This window comes from Hyla sarda, chromosome 8 (genome assembly GCF_029499605.1).
Source record: "Hyla sarda isolate aHylSar1 chromosome 8, aHylSar1.hap1, whole genome shotgun sequence".
Taxonomy (NCBI): Eukaryota; Metazoa; Chordata; class Amphibia; order Anura; family Hylidae; genus Hyla; species Hyla sarda.
Genome location: NC_079196.1, coordinates 71,310,632 through 71,335,276, shown reverse-complemented (window position 1 = coordinate 71,335,276; position 24,645 = coordinate 71,310,632). Strand labels below are relative to the sequence as shown.

Genomic DNA, 24,645 nt, shown 5'->3' with positions numbered 1-24,645 from the left:
GCTGATAGAACATCTGAATTTGCATATTTTATCAGCCTACTTTTATTTGATTCATGTGTTTTATCTGCCTGGTTGTGATCTATCTTTAACCATTGACATGTTGACCCCCAGACATACCATACCATTTTATACAGATTTATAATTATTAATAAATGTATTATTATAGTACCTATTTACATTTCCTCCCTTTGATCACAACCTAGAGGACACCTTCCTTTTTCTTACCTTGTGTCATTCTGTACAGGCTGTGGGTATAGGCCTTGTCCGTAACCTTGACTCTTACCTGTTCTATTGATTGAGCTTCACTGTATTACTTTTGATTCAAACACATTTGAATAGAGTTTTTTTTATTTGTACTTTATAGTGACTGTGTGGTATTGTTTCACAGTCTGGTTATACATTCCCTTATGTAATAATAGGAGTAATTTCCGAACCATGATGCAGTTTGGAAAAGCCGGATTTTCAGACGTGAAAAGATTTGGATTTATTTGAGCCTTTTTTTTTTTTTTTGCTAGGTGATGCAGGCTGGCATCTAAGGAAGATGGACTGGTGTTATGAAGCTGGAGATGCTGTGACTGAAGAGGTAACGTCACCAAATATTGTTTCCATTTTATACATTGTCATCATCTTGTTTTTAGATCTTGTTGTACGTTTATTATAATCATTTGTCAGTTTTTTGTCATGGTCCATTGCTTCATATCCTCCATGTATACTGACTGTCTTGATGTATTCTCAACCATACCGAGTGGAGACACAGAAATAAGAAATGCATTTAAAGGGGTATTCCTTCTGGAAACAAGGACTGTCTGTACCTTTCCAACCTATTTACACCTCCAAGAGGTCCGGAAACAGCTGGGGCTGCTGTTTTACACAGTTTGCATATTGACTTTAATGGAAGTAGCGTAAAGAATGTACCCCCACAATCTACACTTGTTATGTACCTCCTGGAGCATGAATGTGCCATAAATGTACCACTATACCCCTGTATCCACTTTCAGTCCCATAACTTAAATGGGCACTGTCAGATACAATAACTTTTGATATGTTATAAAGCATGAAAAAACAATATGTTTTGCAATTGCTTTCATCAGAAAATTTTCAGCATTTCATACTGAAAAAAACAGTGAAAAAAGTGGCCACTAGGGACCACATGCCTCCTCGAACACATACCAGTCCTGCAGTGTCCAGTGGTCATCGACAGGTCATGACCACCATAAGTGATTGACAGGGCTGCAGGCAGGTCCAGAGCTGTCAGAGAGCCCTCTCTGCAGAGAACAGCAGCAGAGTGAGGGAGGAGTCCTCACAGTGAGGAGAAGAGAGGGACATTCCCCATGCCTCTGCACAGACAGAAACCTTACTGAGCAATGATGGCAAGTAAATAAAGGTAATTCTGAGAGAAATATAGGTGGTAGACACATAAAAATTAGATGTGCATGAATTGTACATCTTAGATGTGCTTGATCCGGATGAGCAACATATAACAGATTTTTTTTTTTTTTTTTTTTTTGGGGGGGGGGGGGGGGATTTGGTACGCTTCAAAGGGGTACTTCGATGGGAAACTATTTTTTTCATATCAACTGGCTGTGGAAAGTTAAACAGATTTGTAAATTACTTTTATTTAAAAAAAATCTTAATCCTTCCAGTATTTATCAGCTGCTGTATCCTACAGAGGAAGTTATTGTTATTTTCTGTCTGACCACAGTGATCTCTGCTGACACCTCTATCCACGTCAGGAACTGTCCAGAGTAGGAGCAAATCCCCATAGCAAACTCTTCTGCTCCAGACAGTCCCTGACATGGACAGAGGTGTCAGCAGAGAGCACTGTGGTCAGACAGAAAAAAAACTACTCAACTTCCTCTGTAGTATACAGCAGCTGATAAGTACTGGATTAAGATTTTTTTTTATAGAAGTAATTTACAAATCTGTTTAACTTTCTGGCACCAGTTAATTTGATAAAAAAACATTCCACCAGAGTACCCGTTTAGGTCTTTGTGTGAGTGGGTGGTTGCAAGAAACAGCCATGCTGGTATGTTCGCAGAATGCCGTTGGGTTGTTCTGGCAATGGGGGTCGAATAATGTCTGCCTTGTACACAAGGCTGCCTTTCAGGGAAGTATTGACAGCCATAATGCATTGCAGTGTAGCGATACTGCAAACTATTATAGAAACAATTGGGAAATTGGATTTTCATGTTCAAGTCTCATAGAAGAACTAGAAAAAAAAAGTCTACAAAATTCTTTATTATGGGTTAAAAAAAAAAAAAAAATTAAATTGATATCACCGCACCCAACAAACTGTAGAATTAACATTTCTGTTCTGCCAACATGAAATGCATGAAGCCATGTGTATCTATTGCCAGGTTTAATCGGAGTACTCCGGCCCTAAGACATCTTATCCCCTATCCAAAGGATAGGGGATAAGATGTCTGACCGCTGGGGTCCCGCCACTGGGGACCCCTGCAATCTTGCATTCGGTACCCACCTCTGAGCTGCACGCCATGCTCCCAGCTCAAAAACTGCCTATGGGAGGGAGCGTGACGGCGGGGTCATGACATGTCGCTGTGAAGGAGAGCCTGGGCTCCAAACAGGAGATCGCAGGGGGCCCCAGCACTCGGACCTCCCGTCATCTAAAACTTATCCCCCTATCCTTCGGACAGTGGGTAAGTTTTCTTCCATGATACTTCTCCTTTAACACACCAGGACGTACGTTGCACCATACATTTTATGGTAAAATGAGTGATGTCTATATGAAGGACAATTGGTCTTGCAAAAAACAAGCCCTCACATGGGTCTGTGGATGGAAGAGTTATGATTTTTAGAAGGCAAGGAGGAGAAAACAAAAAAATTCAAAAATAAAATTGGCTGTATCCTTAAGGGGTTAAGCAGTCAGATTAAAACGTAAAGAGCCAGAGTATCTTTTGATGGAGTATTTTTTATTCTTTGTTTTTTTATCTAAGCTGTAATGATAAATTTATCCCCTTTTTATGCATTTTCAGGACTCTTCACTGAAAGATCTAAAAATACAATCGGGAGACATTTTTGTTTTAACAGAAGGAAAACTTCCACCCAAGGTCAGGGATTTTGTCTTCTATAATCCATATTGATACTGATATGAAATTTCCTATTCTCAATTTCCTAATCATTCTCACAGGGCTTCCTGAGGTTACCAATATGGTTGTACTGTCCCAGGACAAGTTCTGTTAACCATGTCACCTCTCATGTCACCACATCTGGAGGTATGGCTTTCTTTGGTCTTAGAAAAGGGATTTTGTTCCAGGTTCTAAAATACCAGCAGCACTTAAAAGGGTTGTTCAGGATTAGGAAATTGCTACTTGGCAAACGTGTTTACTTGAACGATTTTGTCCTTTTGACTTTGCAGTGGTTGTAAATTTATCATGTGCGACTTTTCTCCGAATGTCGCAAATTTTGTCGCAGAGGACTCCAAATGTCGCAAACTAATACCAGCAATATTTTTAGTTATTAATTTTAAGAAAGGTTGTGGCTAGCACACACACAGTGCGAAATCTCCCCAAATGTCCTCTTCCAATAGTCCATCTCAAAGCTTGGGAGGCTGCATACAGAGTTTCAAAGGCAACTATTTTATCTCTACCTAATTCTCTTTATATTTATTGTCAGTGCATTATCAAAAAAATATATATATTTAGGCTCCATTGTTTGTGACTATGAAACGGATTGTGGCAGATATGTTTTATAAAAAAAAAAAAAAAAAAAGCAAATGAAGCCCATCGTTATACAAATTGTATTAAAAAGTTAGTGGCCATGAAAGTTTGTGCCGCCTGATTTCGCCAAGATTGTTTTCCGCAAGTAATTTATACAGTGGTTCCTCAAGTTACAATATTAATTGGTTCCAGGACGGCCATTGTATGTTGAGACAATCGTATGTTGAGACCATAACTCTATAAAAACCGTGCAATTGGTTTTGAAATCCCAAAATGTCATCCAAAAATAGGAAAAAGTGAGGATTAAAGAAAAATAAGTAGATAACTAATACAGATAAAGCAAATCCTTACATATAAAAGTAAGAAAGATCTGCTGGGAGCTGTAAATCACTGTCTATGTCAGTGTTTCCCAAGCAGGGAGCCTCCAGTGTTGCAAAACTACAACTCCCAGCATGCCTGGACAGCCAAAGGCTGTCCAGGCATGCTGGAAGTTGTAGTTTTGCAACAGCTGGAGGCACCTTGGTTGGGAAAGACTATTCTATATAGAGGACAGGAGCTTCTTCAAAATGTAGCCGCCCTTACCTGGTATCCAAAGGAGCAGCTAACCATGGCACAGGTAGAGAGTAGTACAGAACATGTAATACCTCCCTGTACTGTAGGGGGCGCTACTAGACAGTCAGTGCATGCACTTCAGTAGTACAGGTGTAAATGCCCATTCTGATTGGTCAGTCCTTCCGGCCATTGACACGTTTTGCAGATATGGACTGTCCGTACCATTATATGTTGAGTCTGGTTTCAAGTTACAATGGTCCAAAAAAGATCATTGTATGTTGAAACTATTGTATGTTGAGGCCATTGTAAGTTGAGGGATCACTGTATACATTTAGCTATCTTTCAATTAGCCAAGCATTCACTACTTCTTAACCCTCCATTTCTGGCTTTGGTGCACTTTTTATACTCGATGAGCTGTCCAATATAACAATTTAGTTCCTCTGAGAGCTGTTCAAATCGTTGCCATATGTATATACCCTAAGGTTCCTTTACCATGAACATTTCTGAATAATTTATGCCAGATTTTTCAAAAGCAATATTACTAGATGGAGCAAATAAGTTCCAATAGGGGGAAGGTGATCTAATCCCCCCAAAAATATGTAAATGTGGCCTTTTTACATTTTATACACGTCCACTATTCTATTTATGCTGATTGTACTTTAATGATCTGATTCAACCAGTTGAAATCCTATGTTTCATTACGGAATGAAACGCATTCATATTAATGCCAACTTTCCGTGGCAAAGCACACATAAAATTATTTTGTGACACCATTTGGGCCACTACCTAAGATACTTTTACTACTTATCTTTCTGTAGAGAACAACCTTACTCATAATCAGTAATTCACATTCTTCTTTCTCTGTCTTTCACAGATAATTCTCTTCAGGAAGATGCAGAGTCCGACCTCTGCTTTGTGTGCCACATAGAGATATCCAAAGATGCTTCGCTACAAGATCTTAAATTGCAGGTAGCTACACATCGAAAACCAACACTTGTGTATTGAAGCATTGCAATAACAAAATAAATATGTCCTATTTTCTACTTGTTTTCTTCTTTGGTTTGCAGATGTTCATCCATTTTTATTATTTCCTTCTGTGTTCAGATCATGACATTAACAGTTTTTGATGCTCTTGGAATTCCCTCTCCTGAGCACCTTCGTATCTGGACCTTGGACAACAAACGGTTGGGAAAATTGCTACGGTTAAATCATTTGCAAATCAGGTGACCTATGAGGGCATTTTTAGAACATAAAGCAACTTCTCTACTAAAGGTGTATAAGCATGTGTGTTCTGTTTGCCTTTTTATATTGGTTCAAACCACAAAAACCTGGGAGGTGCAAGAGATAGCCAAGTACAGTGCTCAGCTATCTCTGGTGCTTTGCATAAACAAAGAATGGAGCAACAGCGCAGATGTGTTACCTCCAGTCCATCTAATAAAAGTCCTCCTGCACCAAGCTGCGGCCGACACACCCCTCCATATATGTTTATGGTAGAGCCGGAGATAGTCGAACAGCTCTCCCATAGACATATATATATATATATATATATATATATATATATATATATATATATAGGGGGCGTGTCAGTCGATGCTTGATGTGAGGGTCAGCATGCTTCGTTACTGGGAAGAGCAGGGGGCACGTTCAGAAGATCCTGGGGGGTCCCAGCAGTTGCCCCCGCCCCCCCCCCCCCCAATTTAAAATTTATCCCCTATTCTCCTTTAAATGTTTGAGATCAAAATAGCCCTTCTGAGTATGAATCATATTAATATTACTTTATTTTTTCAGTGACTTCAAACTGGGGGTCAACACTAACACAACACTTTGTGTGGAGCCACTACAGGTGGAGGAGATTCTAGGGTGTGTATGGAACTAAACAGTTGTGGCATGTAATTTGAAATGATTTCAAGAGCACACAACAAATTCTCAGATTTCCTTATCATTTAGACCTCAAGATATGCTTTTGCGGATTCAGCTTTCTGTTCCAGGGGAATGTCGATACTTCCCATCTGTGGACATTGCTTGGAATATCTCTCATGGATGCACGGCATCTGCGTTGCGTCAGACCATCGCCACCCATTGCTCTTTGCCTGTAGACAAAGTTGAGATTGCAAAGTACTTTCCAGATAAATATGAATGGCTTCCAATATCCAGCTGGGTAAGTATACGGGTAAGATGTGTTTAAGATGATTTAAGTTTATATCATCCTGGCTTTCACATAATTGCCCACTCAACCCATTAATATAATCTACAATATAACCAATACAAATCTATTAAAAATAATGCTTCCTCACTTCCCAAGATCTATCCCTATAATAAAGAGCCATTCTGTTCTTGTTGTGATAAAGTCGACATTTATGTATGTAAAATGTTTTAATCCTACAGACGCAGCAGGTTTCCAAGAAAAAGAAGAAAAAGAAATCAGATAACCTTCAGGGGGCGCCGTATTACTTAAAAAATGGGGACATTATTGGGGTTAAGGTAGGTTGCAGTTAAGATCAAACTGTTTTTATGTGTAATGATATAGGAGGGGTTCTAAAAAATATACATTTTTATTTATCTTTTTGACAGAACCTCTTATTGGATGACAGAATGGACTTCAGCTCAGAAGCTGATTTTATAGCTAAGGAAAAGCAAAGACAGATTGCAGAAAGCAAAAAGAAGAGGTAAACGATGCATTTGTGGGGGGGAGATGGGCTACCCAAGTGATCCAAAATGTCTGCCATCTCCAAACCTGCCATCTCCAAACCTTAAAAGACAAGAAGTTTAAAATAAATAAAACATATATTTATGCAAATATTAAAGGGGTTATACGGAAGGAGGTGCGTTACAACAATGCCCATTATACAATATATAAAAAAATCTATCTCTACTTACCTCCATTTCTCTCATGGTGCCTCCGGTGTCCTGCTCCAGTCCCCGGCTGCAATTCTCCTTCTGAGAGAAAGTGTGGTGCTTGGGCTCAGATTGAAAGACAGAATGACGTCAGGGTCCAGTGTGTCATACCACCACTTGGTCGATAACTAGCAGCAGCAATGTCACACCTCGGTCAGTGATTGGCTGAGCAGCAGTATGACACTCTAAATGGAGAACTGGGGCCCCGGTCAGACACGTGGGATAAACCCCTAGACGACATAGGGCATAAATGTACCCCCTTGCCGTCTGGGACTTAGCGCACAAGGACATAAATGTATGCCCTGAAGCGTTAGTGTATCGGTCATCAACAAAAACTTTTTAAACAATGTAGATTATTCCATTATATGTATATTTGTAATATACATTGGTTAAAAAAAAATGTATATTTTTGTCCCTGCAGCTATTGCCTGTGTGTCATTGAGGAGTCCAAATACAGGAAGTTAGGGTGGACAAGCAGGGCTCTGTGCACTGAGGACAAGCAGGGCTCTGTGCACTGAGGACAAGCAGGGCTCTGTGCACTGAGGACAAGCAGGGCTCTGTGCACTGAGGACAAGCGGGGCTCTGTGCACTGAGGACAAGCGGGGCTCTGTGCACTGAGGACAAGCGGGGCTCTGTGCACTGAGGACAAGCGGGGCTCTGTACACTGAGGACAAGCGGGGCTCTGTACACTGAGGACAAGCGGGGCTCTGTACACTGAGGACAAGCGGGGCTCTGTACACTGAGGACAAGCGGGGCTCTGTACACTGAGGACAAGCGGGGCTCTGTACACTGAGGACAAGCGGGGCTCTGTGCACTGAGGAAAAGCGGGGCTCTGTACACTGTGTGTCTCTGTGAGGAGTCCAAATACAGGAGATGAGGGTAGGACAAGCAGGGCTCTGTGCAGGCTCCTGGCTTGTCAATCATCCTATTGTGTGAGCCCATAGCAAGTCACAGAGCCTCAGTGTACAGAGCGTACACTGAGGCTCTGTGACTTGCTATGGGCTCACACAATAGGATGATTGACAAGCCAGGAGCCTGCACAGAGCCCTGCTTGTCCTACCCTCATCTCCTGTATTTGGACTCCTCACAGAGACACACAGGCAATAGCTGCAGTGATACACTTTTTCACCCAAAATATACACATTTTGTAACCAATGTATATTGCATATATACATATATTGGTATAATCTACATTATATAAAAAGTTTTTGTTGACGAAAGGTACACTTTAAGTGATGGAAGCGTGCGCTGGAGCTGCACTTGCTTCATATGCAATGTTTGTCTGCTACTTTCAGTAGCCGGACACTGACTGCTAATGATCGGAAGCAGCGATCCCGCCACTCCCCATCATTAATCCTTTAGATATCGTGATCAATGCCTTAGGGAACTCATTGGTCCGATGAGCTAAAATATTGGCGGAGGGTCCCATTACCTGACTCCGGCTTAGCAAGGCTGTCTGTATCAGTGGAGCACCGATCACACTGTATAATGCGATGCAATAAAAAAAAACATGGTATGGGAGCCCTAGTTGTATTCCTCCTATTGTCCAGATCTCAGGTATTCTATGTCACTCTATTGAGATGCATGAACCCACTTTTAGAGATGAGCGAACTTACAGTAAATTCGATTTGTCACGAACTTCTCGGCTCGGCAGTTGATGACTTATCCTGCATAAATTAGTTCAGCTTTCAGGTGCTCCGGTGGGCAGGAAAAGGTGGATACATTTCTAGGAAAGAGTCTCCTAGGACTGTATCCACCTTTTCCAGCCCACGGGAGCACCTGAAAGCTGAACTCATTTATGCAGGATAAGTCATCAACTGCCGAGCCGAGAAGTTTGTGACGAATCGAATTTACTGTAAGTTCGCTCATCTCTACCCACTTTATTCTTTGTTTTGTTCTGTGAATTTACTGGCCTGGTCAGTTTTGTTACTTTTTTCATGTTTTTTGTCTTGTCTGCAGTGTACCCAATAATACTCACATTTCTTAAATGTGACTATAAAATATGCCCTTTTCCAATTTTACAAAAAATAAATAAATAAACATTTGGTACAAAAAAAAAAAAAAAAAAACTGCTTTGCCATCCTTTTCCTTATTCCCGTTCTCACAATATCCTTTCTATTTTCATAGTTCTCCAGCGCTTTGCAACGAGAAAGTGCGTCCAAGTGTACGGAAGACTGAAACATCTCTATCCATCAGAGTGGGAGTATTCAGATAACAAAGACTTGCTCCAGTGGATGGAGCGTACAGTCTGGGATATGTTTCTGTTTTTCTCAGGGATGAGCATATATACTGTCACTGGAAGGCAGTGTGATATCTAGGTCTCTCTCTTTCCCTGGAGGTCAGGAATCAGGTGCTGCACCCTCTCCACTTTGCTGTATTACCGTGCTTGTCACAGGCCTCCTCTGCAGACCGTCAGGGACATATATATAATTTTATTTTTTATTTTTTTGTGAACGTGCCTTCTCTTTTCTCATTTATCTCCTGCAGATCACTTTTAAAACATTACTATTGTTTATATAAACTTTTGTCATGCCATCCAGGGACCTGCTGCAATAGTGACTTAGAACTGGGTGAAGTGAGTGGCAGCGCACTTCACTCCCTGGTCAACTGACCCGGCTAATTCTATAGACCATTGTTTCCTGGGCCTCCAGCTGTTGCAAAACTACACCCCTAAGATGCCCGGACACCCGAAGGTTGTACTGGCATGCTGGGAGTTTTAGTTTTGCAACAGCTGGTGGCACATCGGTTAGGAAACACTGCTAAAGACACTAATGGAGTGCATCAGTTGGAGTGGGAGTAAAACTCTCTTCACATAGTTATAACTTACAATCACAGGATTGAGACCTGGTGCAATCTAAACCTTTGACATGTCTGGACAAGATGTCAAATGTCTATGTAAATGACAGTAACTCTTTAAAGGGTCACTCCGCTGCTCAGCGTTTGGAACAAACTGTTCCTAACACTGGAGCCAGCCTCGGGAGCTCATGACATCATAGCCCCACGCCCTCATGACGTCAATGCAAGTCTATGGGAGGGGGGTTGTTCCAAACGCTGAGGAGCAGAGTACCCCTTTAAGGCCATGTTCACATGGTCTAATTTGTGCGGAATGTCTGCATGGAAAACACGTGCGGACATTCTGCGCATTTGAACAGTCCAGCGGGCGCTAGGACCACTTGGGCGAAATCTGCAAAAAGAATTGACAAGTCTATTTTTTGCAGACACTGGAGACAGGATTTCCATGCGAACCATGTGAACAGTGCAGCAGAATCCCATTGAAATCAGGGAATGTCTTTGCGGAATATTCCTGCAGAATTGCGCACAGACATTCCACTGTATGAACATGGCCTAACAGTTCTTGTCCGGTTGCTGCTCTTGGGTAAACAGAAAAGCACATCACTGAATTCATCAGCTCGTATTTAGTATAGCCACTAGATATGATGCCTTTCATTGTGGTACCGATTACTGAGGGAATAAGCTGCTGTTATAAAATGAGGGAATGATCATAGTAAAGCGTAGTCTTTTATAAGACAGAATTTTAAGGGCTTATAAAACACATGTAATTTTGGAGTTCTGGTTGCTGGGATAGGTATCAGAGTTGTGTAAGGTAAGTTTTCTTTTACAGAGTATCAGATCTATAACGGTTTTATAAGTCAATCCCCTTAATGTGCCTTTACCTGTTGTGTCCCTTCCACCCTGCTGCAGGAGTGACTTTGCCATAATATCCTGTGTTTGTCAGATTGTGATCCTATGTAAACACTCTCTGCACCCCACTGAGCGCACAAAAAATTACGGAAAAATTAAAATGAAGCAATCAAAAAACATTGGATTATTTATGTGTTGAGGGTTTGATACAAGAAATAGCACTGATCATAATATGTAAGTTCAGCATTTCCTCTTGTGAACCTCATTATACTATACTATTTGAGTATTTTCTTGGTTAGAAATAATTTCTTAATTTTGTTAATTTTTATTTATTTTTTTCATTAGTCATTGCTAGGCATTGTTATGTCCAGACAACATTTGGATTAATGATGATCCTCTTCTCTTTTCAGCAGATTTTTCCATAAATATATAAAAATGTAAAAAAAAAAATATTTTTATCTCTAAAAAAAAAAAAAAAAAAAAATATATATATATATATATATATATATATATATATATATATATATATATTATATTATATTATATTGGTGACACATTCCCTGATCTGTCCTGCTTTACACAGACAACTCATTTATTTGAATGTGAACTGTGTAATGTAAAATTTACCCTGTGGTGGCGCTGCAGGGAAATTGAACACTTACTGACAGATTCCCCCACAAATTACAGCTGATCACTAGGGTCCCAGCAGAGGGACACCTTTAAAGTGTACCTATCATCAACAAAAACTTTTTATATAGTGTAGATAATACCATTAGAAGTATATTTGTAATATACATTGGTTCAAAAATATGTATATTTTTATCCCTGCAGCCATTGCCTGTGTGTCTCTATGAGGAGTCCAAATACAGGAAGTGATGGTGGACAAGCAGGGCTCTGTGCAGTGTGAGGCTCTGTGACTTGCTATGGGCTCACACATGAGGATGATTGACAAGCCAGAGCCCTGATTGTCATACCCTCACCTCCTGTATTTGGACTCCTCACAGACAATAGCTGCAGGGACAGCATTTTTTCACCCATAAATATACAAATTTTTTAACCAATGTATATTACAAATATACATATAATGGTATTATCTACATTATATAAAAAGTTTTTGTTGAGGACAGCTACACTTTAACATCATAACTGACCTCCATAGATAAGCTCTGTACAGACTCTGTGAGGGAGATTGATCAAAACCCGTGCAGAGGAAGAGTCGTGCAGTTGCCCATAGCAACCAATCAGATTGCTTCTTTCATTTTCCACAGGCCTCTTTAGAGGCCTGTGGAAAATGAAAGAAGCGATCTGATTGGTTGCTATGGGTAACTGCACCACTCTTCCTCTGCACAGGTTTTGATCAATCTCCCCCACAGTGTGAGTACAGCTCTACATAAGAATACACTATAAGGGTGTGGTCCCACGTATCGCTTACGCAGTGTATTTCGCGCTCCGCAAAATCAGCATACACACAAGGCTACCCGGCGTGACTTTGACGCGCATCCCCGCCCCTAAATCTCACTGAGCACACAGGGCAGCCACTGTATTTCCTGCTGCACAGCACATTTTGCGCTACGTGGGACCCGAAAACATACTATCAATAAAGATCCATACACACTTTGGGTAAGCTTACTATATCAATGACCAGGTGTTTTTTCTTCTGTATAATAACATTATCTATAAGGACACAGGATACCATGGCATTTGTATACATAGAAACAGTGACAGCATTAAAGGAGTTTCCCCCTTTAGAGTACCCTCACACGTACAGGATCTGCTGCATATTTTCTGCAGCTGATTTTGCTACCTATTGAAGTTAATGGGTAGCCCAATTAGCTGAACACAATGAGGGAGATTTATCAAACTGTGTGAGAGAAAAAGTGGAGGGATTTCCCCACAGCAACCAATCACAGCTCAGCTTTCACTTTACCACAGCTCGTTAGCTGAGCTGCGATTGGTTGCTGTAGGGAAATCCTTCCATTTTTTTCTCTCACACAGTTTGATAAATCTCCCCCAATATGCAGCAGATCCTGTACATATTTGCAGATTTCAATGTAAACAAAATGAAATGACTGAACACGGCTTCAAATCTGCAGCTTCTTATTCTGTTCATCAAATATACACAGGATACAGTATGTATGTATACCCTAAGGGTATATTCATATATGCATATTTTTCTGCTGATTTTCTGCTGCAGATTTTATTTATTAACCATTAGAAAATCTGCAGAAAACCTACTGAAGAAAATCTGCAGCAAAATATGCACGTGTAAACGCACCCTGTTAAAACTTTTATTTATTGAACAGTGTATACCTAAGTTTCAGTTACAGTGTTACTGTCATTTAAAAAAAAAGTCACCATGTCATCCAAAAAGAGCTAGAAGGAGCAGGGAGAAGTCCTCAACTGGGCATTTCTCTTCTGCCTCTCTCCTCACTGCAGGAAATTCACTTTACCCTTCCCCTTCTGCTCTTGTGCTGAAGTTGCCCGCTGGTCTCTGGTCACCCAGCTCTACCAATGTGTTGACAGGACATGTACCCTCTGCAGCCAATTGATTTGTCAATAATGCTTACAGTGGGACAACCCCCGAGGAACATAATTGTCATCTTCTGGATCCTCCCTGGTTACTCTGCACTCTGGATACATATATTTGAGGTGTGTCATATTCTGAGACATGAAGAAAACCTATTTATATTGTTAATATGAAGAAAACCCCACTATATTAAGAGCAATAACTGGTTATTTTTCATTCTTAATTTAAAAAAAAAAAAAAAAATTTTAAGGAAAAGCAAAACTATACATTTTAATGTCTGTATTAGACAAGGTTCCTCAATAGTATATTGATCAGAAGCAATATGTATGTCTGGGAGGTAATAATGCAGTCATTTCAGTTAGGAGATTGGAAAATAAACATTTTCTGTTATTAATTTTATGTGTCTGTCATTTTTCTTATACATAGCTTAAAGGGGCTCATCCAACTGAGCATAAGCACTGCATTGCTATGGCAGTATCTCTTGTGAGCAATACCACCACCCCTGTAGCTCTTGGGGACTTCTACATGCAATTGTCATGCATCTTTGTACATTGATTTTTTTTAAACAAACTGAAGTGAATGTTCACCATTCATTTAACAACTTTAAAGGGTACCTCTCATCAAATAAACTTTTTATATATTTTAGATTAATGAATGTTGAATAACTTTCCAATAGCATGTTAATGAAAAATATGCTTCTTTCTATTGTATTTTTCCCAATCAGTCATGTCAGCAAGCATTTCTGACTCATGCTGGAGTCCTAAACACTGAGAGCTGCCAGCCTGCTTTGTTCACAGCCAAACAGGCTGTGAACAAAGCAGGCTGGCAGCTCTGAGTGTTCTCCTTTGTGAACAAAGCAGACTGGCAGCTCGTAGTGTTTAGGACTCCAGCATTAGTCTGAAATGCTTGCTGCCAGGACTGGTAGGGAGACCCCTAGTGGTCATTTCTTCAAAGTGGAAAATTAAATAGAAAGAAGCATATTTTTTAATAACATGCAATTGTGAAGTTATTCTGCATACATTAATCTATAATATATCAAAAGTTTCTTTGATGAGAGGTACCCTTTAAAGACAAGGGCAATTTCCACCCTTCATGACAAGACATGTTTTTGTTTCTTTAAATAGGCACTGTCACTTAGAAAACCAAGACCAATCAAAACTTTTTACAGACCAATGGTCAGTGTCATACTGACAGGTATAGTATACTAGTCATCAGACTTTGACAGCCTTAAGTTTTCTAAGGGAAAAAATACCAAACAAATGTTTTTCAATAAATAAAGTGTAAAAAAAATGTATAGTTATTGCCATGTTGGTAACAACTTGTACTATAAAGTTATAGGAGGAGATTTATCAAAACCTGTGCAGAGGAAAAGTTGCCCAGTTGCCCATAGCAACCAATCAGATCGCTTCTTTCATTTTGTAGAGGCCTTGTTAAAAATGAAAGAAGCAATCTGATTGGTTGCTATGGGCAACTGGGCAACTTTTCCTCTTCACAGGTTTTGATAAATCTCCCCCTATACAATGTATAAAGTTAAATGCTATAATTGCTCATTTTGGTCACCTTGCCTTCACAAAAGCAGAATAAAAACGATCAAATGTATCACAATAATGGTACCAATAAAAAAAAAAGCACAGGTCGTTCTGCAAAATATAGATCCTAACACAAAATTAAAGTTATAGCTGTGAGAAAAAAAGGAAGAAACCTTTCAAAATTGGGTGTCCCCTTAATCATACTGACCCACAGAATAAAGGTAACATTGTTTTTACCACACAGTGAACACCATGAAAAATATTTTTAAAAAAATCATGCCAGAGGTGCTTACTTTGACCACCTTGCCTCCAAAAAAGTAGAATAAAAAGGAAGCAGGTATGGCCAAAATAGTACCAATAGAAAGTACAGCTCATCTCGCAAAGAATAAGCCCCTCACACACCTCGATCTAAAAAAAAAAAAAATAATTGTCTGGCAGAATATAGCATATATCAATCCACTTAAATCTACCAATGAGGCCACAAATATATACACAATGAGCTAAAATTTTTTATTTTTATTAAAGGTCGCAATAAAAATACATTGCCTCACAATAAAGTGCTCAGAAAGGTTGCATCATATATATATATATTACAGAATGAAAGACAAAGAATCCAGGGTGGGGTATAGGATACAGGTGAATAACCTGACCTAACCGACCCTGCCTAGTCTAACCCCTTGCCCTGACCAAGAATACCAAACATAGAAAAGTAGACAATAAAAAATGACACAATATGTCTAAACTCTTACTCCTTATAACCTACGCGTTTCACCCTAACTTGTAATTTGGGGTTCATCAGGGCTCGGAGGAGCAGTCAACATACCTTTGTATATACTAATCAATAAACAAAACACCACATATATATGTACAAAAATATCTAAATACCAAAGATAGTGAGGCACATATAATACATAAATAACACGTAATAGCTGCACGATGATGCTGAGTCAAAAATAGACACTGCAGATAAATTAGATGAATTCATCCACATAGGCCACAGATATAGGAATGAGAATCCTTGATTTTACTTTCAATAGATGTGGCAATACGTTCCTTGCCCAAATAGAAACTGTAAAGAATGAACAATAACAGAGGCCCGTCAGTATCCTATAAAAAAACATGATGGAAAAAACATGGCTAGAGTATACAAAGCAACATTAGCTAGGATAATAAAGAAAACTTTTTTGCCTTCCTCGGGGATTCATGTGCTTTACTTACCTGTTACAGCACCCTCTGCCATCATGTTGCCATTAACTCAATTTGTGTGTTATATGTATTCTATCTTATCAGTATCTATCAATATTTCCACATGGGCCCGATTTTAGGTCTGGGATCAATATAGTCAATAGATATGTATATATTAGTTTTGAATACGTTCCTTATTCTCGTTGGATGCGCATCTATTTTATGGCGCATGCGCGGATGACACGCATGAAATTCAAGCCTCGTTATTATCCAGGTTTTATACTTGGTGAGGCATATCACGTTCCAATATTATGGAACATGTGCAGTAATTGATTAAGTGCACTACAGTAGTTTTGAATAAGTTCTTTGTTGTGGCTTGATTCGGGTTTATCTAATGGCGCATGCACGGATTGACACGCATTAGATCCAAGCCTCGCTTTCGTTTTTGTTATATACTTGGTGAGGCGCATCTGCGTTCCAACACTATGGAACATGCGTGGTAACTTATTCAGTGCATTTTCCGCTTCCGGCCCGAGTGCTATTTAAACTGATATGCGGCATTTAGTTAGTACGCCGCACGCTGAGTCCACACAATGGACACCAGAGATCGGGGTGAGTGAAGCTTTACTTTTGTATCTTTTTATACTAGTTATGCACATATTGATAACTCCCCCTCCCGGATATTATTCCACAGAGTGTATCATCTCTCGGGAGTTTCCATATTAGGGAAGCGGAACTGCCATCTACTTCATTGGTCTTTTTATCTGTCACCTGTTGCTTGATTCCCAATAGGGTAAGCATGTTATACTACAAATGGATGCCCACACAGTTTTCCTACATGGCATTTTATGTAAATCTTTATTTAGTGACTTCTGGGGTTTTATACACCATTAATCCTTTATTTGGATATTGTTTGGTTTCTGGTATCTTATATTTTTGGGGGTAATATTTTGCCGTCCATATAATATATTTAGCTGGTACATTGCTGACTATATGAACTTTATCTTATGCTATAGACACAAGTAGATATCTATATTTATTGTTGTTACAGAGTCTATAGTGTGTTGTGATACGTCTGACTTCTGTGCTATATCAGCTATTAACCCTATTTGGTACCCGTGGACTATTTGAACCAGGGTAAGGTTGCTTTATTTTCTTCATCTTAATGGACACTATAATAAATAGATGTATGGTATCTTTACTTGGGTTTGCCTATTTGTTTATTCTTTAGGCTCCAGTAGTACCGGTAATTCAGTATTGTGTATCCTAATAGTACATCACTCAGTCATCTTGAGTACATACAACTCTATGTGAAGGTATTATATGCACATGTATATATGTTGCTTTGTATACTCTAGCCATGTTTTTTCCATCATGTTTTTTTATAGGATACTGACGGGCCTCTGTTATTGTTCATTCTTTACAGTTTCTATTTGGGCAAGGAACGTATTGCCACATCTATTGAAAGTAAAATCAAGGATTCTCATTCCTATATCTGTGGCCTATGTGGATGAATTCATCTGCAGTGTCTATTTTTGACTCAGCATCATCGTGCAGCTATTACGTGTTATTTATGTATTATATGTGCCTCACTATCTTTGGTATTTAGATATTTTTGTAAATATATATGTGGTGTTTTGTTTATTAATTAGTATATACAAAGGTATGTTGACTGCTCCTCCGAGCCCTGATGAACCCCAAATTACAAGTTAGGGTGAAACGCGTAGGTTATAAGGAGTAAGAGTTTAGACATATTGTGTCATTTTTTATTGTCTACTTTTCTATATTTGGTATTCTTGGTTTTGTACATCATTTATATCCCTTGTCCCTGTCCACACGTATTCTAGTCAGGGCAAGGGGTTAGACTAGGCAGGGTCGGTTAGGTCAGGTTATTCACCTGTATCCTATACCCCACCCTGGATTCTTTGTCTTTCATTCTGTAATATATATATGATGCAACCTTTCTGAGCACTTTATTGTGAGGCAATGTCTTTTTATTGCGACCTTTAATAAAAATAAACATTTTAGCTCATTGTGTATATATTTGTGGCCTCATTGGTAGATTTAAGTGGATTGATTTATTATAATTTATCTCCAAGGGTATATGTATCCGTGTTTGAAGGACCCTATATTTCCTTTCCTTGGTTAGTTTTTGAGAATATAGCATATAAAAAGATTTTTTTTTTCCTGCCTTATGACATATATTTACATCATGGGCGGGATGAGGTTCGCACAATCGTACATATATGTATACTTTGCATGGTACCTTGCAGTGACACTAACACGATCGCTGCTCTATCTAGCTGTTCTGCCCGGCATTAACTGTGATTTGCCACATTTGTGACGCTGTCGAAGTCTTCTGCAGCATCTGGCTCTCTGCCCTCCATTTCTGCCCCAAATCCCTTCCTGCTGTCAACCAAAAATCCTATTTACCCCATCGACATCTACAACTGTGATCACACATTCAATGGGTACATCAAGTCTACCTTAGAGAGTGTGGATGTGCTTATCGTCAGTTTTTACTGTAGATCGGCAATAGTCAGTATATTTCCAAGCCTGTGATTACCGATTTCATTGTTAGGCTGGGTTCACACTATGGTTTGTAACTACGGTTCCCGTATACGGCTTGGAGGAGGGGTGGACGGGGCTTAATCACGGCGCCCGCACTCAGCCGTATTCGGGAACCACGTTTATGCCTGCCAAAAAAGCAGCTGACCGGAGGCTGCGGTTCACTCCGGTCGACTCATAGACATACATTAACTACGGTTCCCGAATACGGCTGAGTGCAGGCGCCGCGATTAAGCCCCGCCCACCCCTCCTCCCAGCCGTATACGGGAACCATAGTTACAAACCGTAGTGTGAACCCAGCCTTACCCTCCCTGTGATCATCCACCCCATGGATGTCAAGTACACAAAATAAATAAAAAGTATAGATGTGTTGAAGCCCCTCTTATTAAAATATGTTCTAATGTGTGTATTCTGTTAGAGCGATATCAATATCTGGACCCATCAAACCCCTCAGACCCATCAAAGTCTAGTGAGGATGATGATCCCACCTTCCTCCTGTCATCCTCACTGTCCTCTAGTAACTCTGAAGAGCCCCAAGAAAGTGTTGCAGGACGGTCACTGCAGCAGCACCTGAGTCATGTGACCCTCTTAACCCCACATGGGCAAGCCCTGAGGACTATGTACCCTAAGTCACTGGAAACACAGGGATACAATTCACCACTGCAGGGCTCAGGAAGTAAGACTTTTTAAAACTGGTTATCCAGGGACAGAGAAACAGAGCTAATTTGTTTCAAAAATCACACCACACCTGTCCTAAGATTGTGTAGTATACCATACACAGTCTGGAGGTGGTGCTGTTTTTGGAAGAAATATGCTTAAATGTTCCTAGATAACCCCAAGTTCTTTTTTTTTTGCTGATGAGCTACCCAGCATGTTATTTTATTTTACCATTCTAACTAAATCAACATATATTGGTGATAAAGTTATTTGACTGCCTGTCTGTGTTTTTTCATGTTTTTCTTTAAAGGGATTTTCCACTGGAAAACTTTTTTTTTTTTTTTTTATCAATTGGTGCCAGGAAGTTAAACAGATTTGTTTGTATACTACAGAGGAAGTTCTTTTCTTTTTGAATTTCCTTTCAGTCTGACCATATTGCTCTGTGCTGACACCTCTGTCCATTTTAGCAACTGTCCAGAGCAGGATAGGTTTGCTATGGGGATTTGCTCCTACTCTGGACAGTTTCTAAAATGGACAGAGGTGTCAGCAGAGAGCACTGTGGTCAGTCAGAAAAGAAATCCAAAAATACAGCAGCTGATAAGTACTGGAAGGATTAAGATTTTTAAATATAATTGATTTACAAATCTGTTTAACTTTCTGGCACCAGTTGATTTATAAAAAAATTATAATAATAATAATAATACATATTTTCCAGCAGAGTACCCCTTTAACTTTTATTGCAGAATAGTCCAACTATTAGCCCCACTACCTGTCTGGGGTACATCTTGTAATGAACTACCTGACAGGTCAGGACACTCTAGCTGGGAATCTAGCCAACTCTATCTCCTTCCCACTAGACCTTCTTGACTATAGCCCCTCCCACAGAGAGTTTAACAAATGATTCCAGCAGTCTGCCTCTATCTGCCTTTATTGTTCCTAAATGCAGTGGACATACTGTGACCTCTCCTTGACAGAGTCCAATAAATACTGAGAACAATTTTTGGGATAAAACATATTTATTTGTTACAAATACATAGTAAATATTTAGTATAAAATGTATAAAGTTACAGAGGTGACCTGTTGACACAATTTTGGGCAAAGAGGAGCAAATGAGAATTTCTGTTGCCCACAGTCATGTTTTTACATGCCTTTTGGATAGGTGCTACAATGCTTGCAATGCTTTGAAAGTTGAGGAACACAACAGATAGTAAAGGAAAGAGTAAAGACCACAGGGCGCATATTAATAGCAGTGTAACAATGAAATATGATAAATTTCAGTAACGTTTGATGCAGCTGCTGCCTACTCTGTTACCAACTCAGTGCTAATGTATTCACTCAATGTATTCATCCTCTACCAAGTACACTAATATTGACGTAAGGCAGTCTCTTATGTTTGCTTAGTGCTCTGTAAAAATATAGGGTCACTGAGCATGTTATGGATTTTTAACGAAGCACGTACATAAGTGAAATGTAATTTAACCAAAGTTCATAGACAGAAAGGCCAGTAAGAGAAACCAAGATATTGTCTGTGCTGTCATAGAACAAGTAACAGATACAAGCTCTATTCTAGGAGGTAGAAAATAGAGATGAGCGAACTTACAGTAAATTTGATTCGTCACGAACTTTTCGGCTCGGCAGTTGATTACTTATTATGCGTAAATTAGTTCAGCTTTCAGGTGCTCCGGTGGGCTGTAAAAGGTGGATACATCCCTAGGAAAGAGTCTCCTAGGACTGTATCCACCTTTTCCAGCCAACCGGAGCACCTGAAATCTGAACTAATTTACGCAGGATAAGTCATCAACTGCCGATCTGAGAAGTTTGTGACGAATCGAATTTACTGTAAGTTCGCTCATCTCTAGTATAAAACATTAGAAAAGAGGAGGAAGCTACAGTATCTGTGAATGTGTGCTGCTGTGAATCACTTCTCATAATCATTTCTTCCTATGGGTCTACTATAGTCTCTTGATATTGGTGGTGGTCAGTGCTTCATGGTCACCGTTGCTGCACTGGAGTCTCTTCAATGATTCAGACACCTACAATTCGGTTTTCAGTAGAATTTTAGCTTTCTTCATGTTTGTGATCACTACGGATAGAGAGGTTGACAGAATTATTACAAAATAACCTCGCAAACAGGCTCTCGAGCATTTTTAAATAACTGCATCTAAAATACAGCCATAGACACAAGAGCCAAGTCCTCCAAACCCACCGATTTAGGCAGGAACTGCCGACTTATGTGCATAAGAGTGTCCCAATTCCCCCACAACAGATAATGTGGGGGGAAGAAGAATCAGATATGCTGAATATGAATGCCTGAGCCTTTTTGTTCTCTAGTGAAATAAGCCACCTCTGGAGTCTGGCAGATGCTGATTCCCATTAAACCCATTGAGAATAGATGCCAAACTGAGTGTGCATGTGTTTGAGAAAGACAGACGGAAGAGCTATTGAAGGTGTGTAGCCATGGAACATCATTGGTTAATATAACAAGCTAAAAGCTGCAATTTAGTAAAGATCTAGACATAAACAGTAGTGTTGCTCGCGAATATTCGCAATTCAAATTTTAATCGCGAATATCGCATATTCGCGAATATTGCAAATACAGTGACCCCACGACCTACGATGGCCCCAACATACGATAATTTCAACATGCGATGGCCTCTCAGAGGCCATCGCATGTTGAAGGCAGCATCAACATACGATGTTTTTGTATCGCATAAACGGCTATCCGGCAGCACAGACTGCTTCAGCTGCCGCCGGATAGCTGTTTACGGTGCCCTGTGCCCTTTGCTGACTATCACTTACCTGTCCTAGGGGCTCCGGAGCGTCTTCTTCGGGATCCTCCGCATCGTCGGCGCTCTCCATCGACGTCATCACGTCGCTGCGCACGCCGTCCCGTCATCCAATAGGAGCGGCGTGCGTAGCGACGTGATGGCGGCGACGGAGAGCGATGATGCCGGGGAAGAAGAGGCCTTACTGGAGCGTCGGGGACGCGGCGACAGCGATGGACGGCGACATCCCAGGCAGCGGTGACGAGCGGTGACGGTCCCGAGCGGCGGGGACAGGTGAGTACAACTTTCTCTAACAGTGGTCTACAACCTGTGGCCCTCCAGATGTTGCAAAACTACAACACCCAGCATGGGTATGGGCATGCTGGGTGTTTTAGTTTTGCAACATCTGGAGGTCCGCAGGTTGTATACCACTGTCCTATACTTTACATTGCACGGATCCCTCAACATGCGATGTTTCAACAAACGATAGTCCGTTTGGAACTGATTACCATCGTATGTTGAGGGACCACTGTATAGCACTATATATTCGCAATTACGAATATTCGTTTTTGTTTGTTTTTTCACAGTACACATGACCGTGATCACTGCATCCCTCTTTGCTCTTCGCATATGCGCATATTGGCGAATATTGAGCACTCCCTTCTTTAATGGTATAGGGAACTAATGGGCTAGTGTAGTGGTCTCCAACCTGTGGACCTCCAGACGTTGCAAAACTACAACTCCAGCATGCACGGACAGCCAACGGCTGTCTGTGCATGCTGGGAGTTGTAGTTTTTCAACACCTGGAGGTCCGCAGGTTGGAGACCACTACACTAGCCCATTAGTTCCCTATACCATTAAAGAAGGGAGTGCTCAATATTCGCCAATATGTGCATATATTTTTGCATATGCGCATAAATATACGAATATGCGAATTTCGCGAATATATGACGAATATTTGTCCATATATTCGCAAAATACCGCAAATTTGAATATGGCCAATGCCGCTCATCACTAATAAACAGCAATTAATATTATGGAAAAAATCTCATGGCATAAACAAATCATTAATGCTCCAAGGCTCAGGACAACCAGAATGGAGAGCAAGGAGACTTGGGTCATCTATGTATTGCATAGAAAACCATTCATCTCAATGGCCACCATCAAATACTATATAAATGTTAAACTGCCCGCACCATTTCATAGGCAAAACTCTTTGCAGGGGTCTCTGAATCCAGCAGTCAGCTGATGGAAAGGTTTGGTGACCTTATTAAATTGTTTATCTATGGAGATACTTCTAGATATTGTATAATACTCACACTCTGGAATATCACCAGCTTCATAGGCATACAGTCTGTTTGAGTATCTTCCTGCAAGGTCTGTCCTGACAGTCATTGATGGATCTGTAGTTTAGAAACGACAATAGTCAAGACCCTGAATAGGCAACTGGTACACCCCTATTTTATAGTCACAGTTTAAAAAAAAAATAAGGCAACATTCACATCTGTGTCTGACATCCTATTTGGGAGCCTCCAGTGTAGATTCTGGCACAAATCTCACAGAAATCAACTGGTGCCAGAAAGTTAAACAGATTTGTAAATTACTTCTATTAAAAAATCTTAATCCTTCCTGTACTTATTAGCTGCTGAATACTACAGAGCTGTCTGCTGACATCATGCGCACTGTGCTCACTGCTGACATCTCTGTCCATTTTAGGAACTGTCCAGGGTAAAAGGAAATCCCCCTAGCAAACATATGCTGTTCTGGACAGTTCCTAAAATGGACAGAGATGTCAGCAGAGAGCACTGTGCTCATGATGTCAGCAGACAGCTCTGTGTTTCAAACGGAAAAGAATTTCCGCTGTAGTATTCAGCAGCTAATAAGTACAGGAAGGATTAAGATTTTTTAATAGAAGTAATTTACAAATCTGTTTAACTTTCTGGCACCAGTTGAATTAAAAAAAAAAAAAAAAAAAGTTTTTCACCGGAGTGCCCCTGTAAATCTCAGTTGCCATGCCAGAAACCTGACTGGCCCCATTATAGTATTTGGGGGGGATCCATCAGGTTAAACTGGTATTAGGTATTCATTGGATCTGGCACTGGTGTCATTTCTGTTCTGCTCCTAGGACAGCGCGTAACAACGGAAGTACGTGAAGCAGATGTGAACACGCTATAAACTAGAGACTAAAAGCTAAATATTTAGTAGGAAAACTTCAAAATTAATTGCACAGTAAAAACTTACCCACAAATATTACCCTGGGCACATAAAAACCATCTGGAGACTGGTTGTCGTCGGCCACAGGGTGCTAAAAAGACAGAGTTCACTCAATTTACAAATGATAATCTCATTTAAATCCTTGTAGTTCTTTATTTTATTTTAACATTTACTGTCTGGGACAATCCGTTCTTTGATTGTGTTCACAAAAAACTCTCGCCTAGATTTAGCCATAATAACTCTCTACTGCCAAGGATGGCTAGAATAGCAGAGCTTAGATCTTTCAAATGAAACCAATATTCTAGGTGCAATATTCAGGGCCCAGTGAGCTGTTATCATGCCCGTCTGAACGCAGCCTCAAAGGGGAAATCTGGCCAAATACATCTGATCCCCCATCTAAAGGATAGCAGGAAAAGGAGAGGAAAAAACGGGGG

General features: G+C 40.2%; 2 protein-coding genes across 9 annotated transcripts in view; one reads left to right on the top strand and one right to left on the bottom strand.

The window, feature by feature from the left end:
- USP40 (ubiquitin specific peptidase 40) overlaps positions 1 to 11,169 on the top strand; it is an 81,783-nt gene extending 70,614 nt beyond the window's left edge. For all 5 annotated transcript variants that reach the window (XM_056536519.1, XM_056536517.1, XM_056536520.1 and 2 more), the window contains 10 exons: positions 516 to 583; positions 2,994 to 3,068; positions 3,149 to 3,233; positions 5,104 to 5,198; positions 5,334 to 5,452; positions 6,018 to 6,089; positions 6,177 to 6,387; positions 6,615 to 6,710; positions 6,801 to 6,895; positions 9,252 to 11,169. In XM_056536519.1, the coding sequence (XP_056392494.1) occupies positions 516 to 583; positions 2,994 to 3,068; positions 3,149 to 3,233; positions 5,104 to 5,198; positions 5,334 to 5,452; positions 6,018 to 6,089; positions 6,177 to 6,387; positions 6,615 to 6,710; positions 6,801 to 6,895; positions 9,252 to 9,339 (1,004 nt within the window). In that variant the 3' untranslated portion in view covers positions 9,340 to 11,169. The remainder of the gene's footprint in view (positions 1 to 515; positions 584 to 2,993; positions 3,069 to 3,148; positions 3,234 to 5,103; positions 5,199 to 5,333; positions 5,453 to 6,017; positions 6,090 to 6,176; positions 6,388 to 6,614; positions 6,711 to 6,800; positions 6,896 to 9,251) is intronic.
- Positions 11,170 to 21,062: 9,893 nt separating this feature from the next.
- LOC130284079 (anterior gradient protein 2-like) overlaps positions 21,063 to 24,645 on the bottom strand; it is a 104,732-nt gene continuing 101,149 nt past the window's right edge. For all 4 annotated transcript variants that reach the window (XM_056534055.1, XM_056534058.1, XM_056534056.1 and 1 more), the window contains exons 6-8: positions 24,239 to 24,302; positions 23,317 to 23,400; positions 21,063 to 21,315 (exon numbers count right to left, since the gene is read on the bottom strand). In XM_056534055.1, the coding sequence (XP_056390030.1) occupies positions 21,266 to 21,315; positions 23,317 to 23,400; positions 24,239 to 24,302 (198 nt within the window). In that variant the 3' untranslated portion in view covers positions 21,063 to 21,265. The remainder of the gene's footprint in view (positions 21,316 to 23,316; positions 23,401 to 24,238; positions 24,303 to 24,645) is intronic.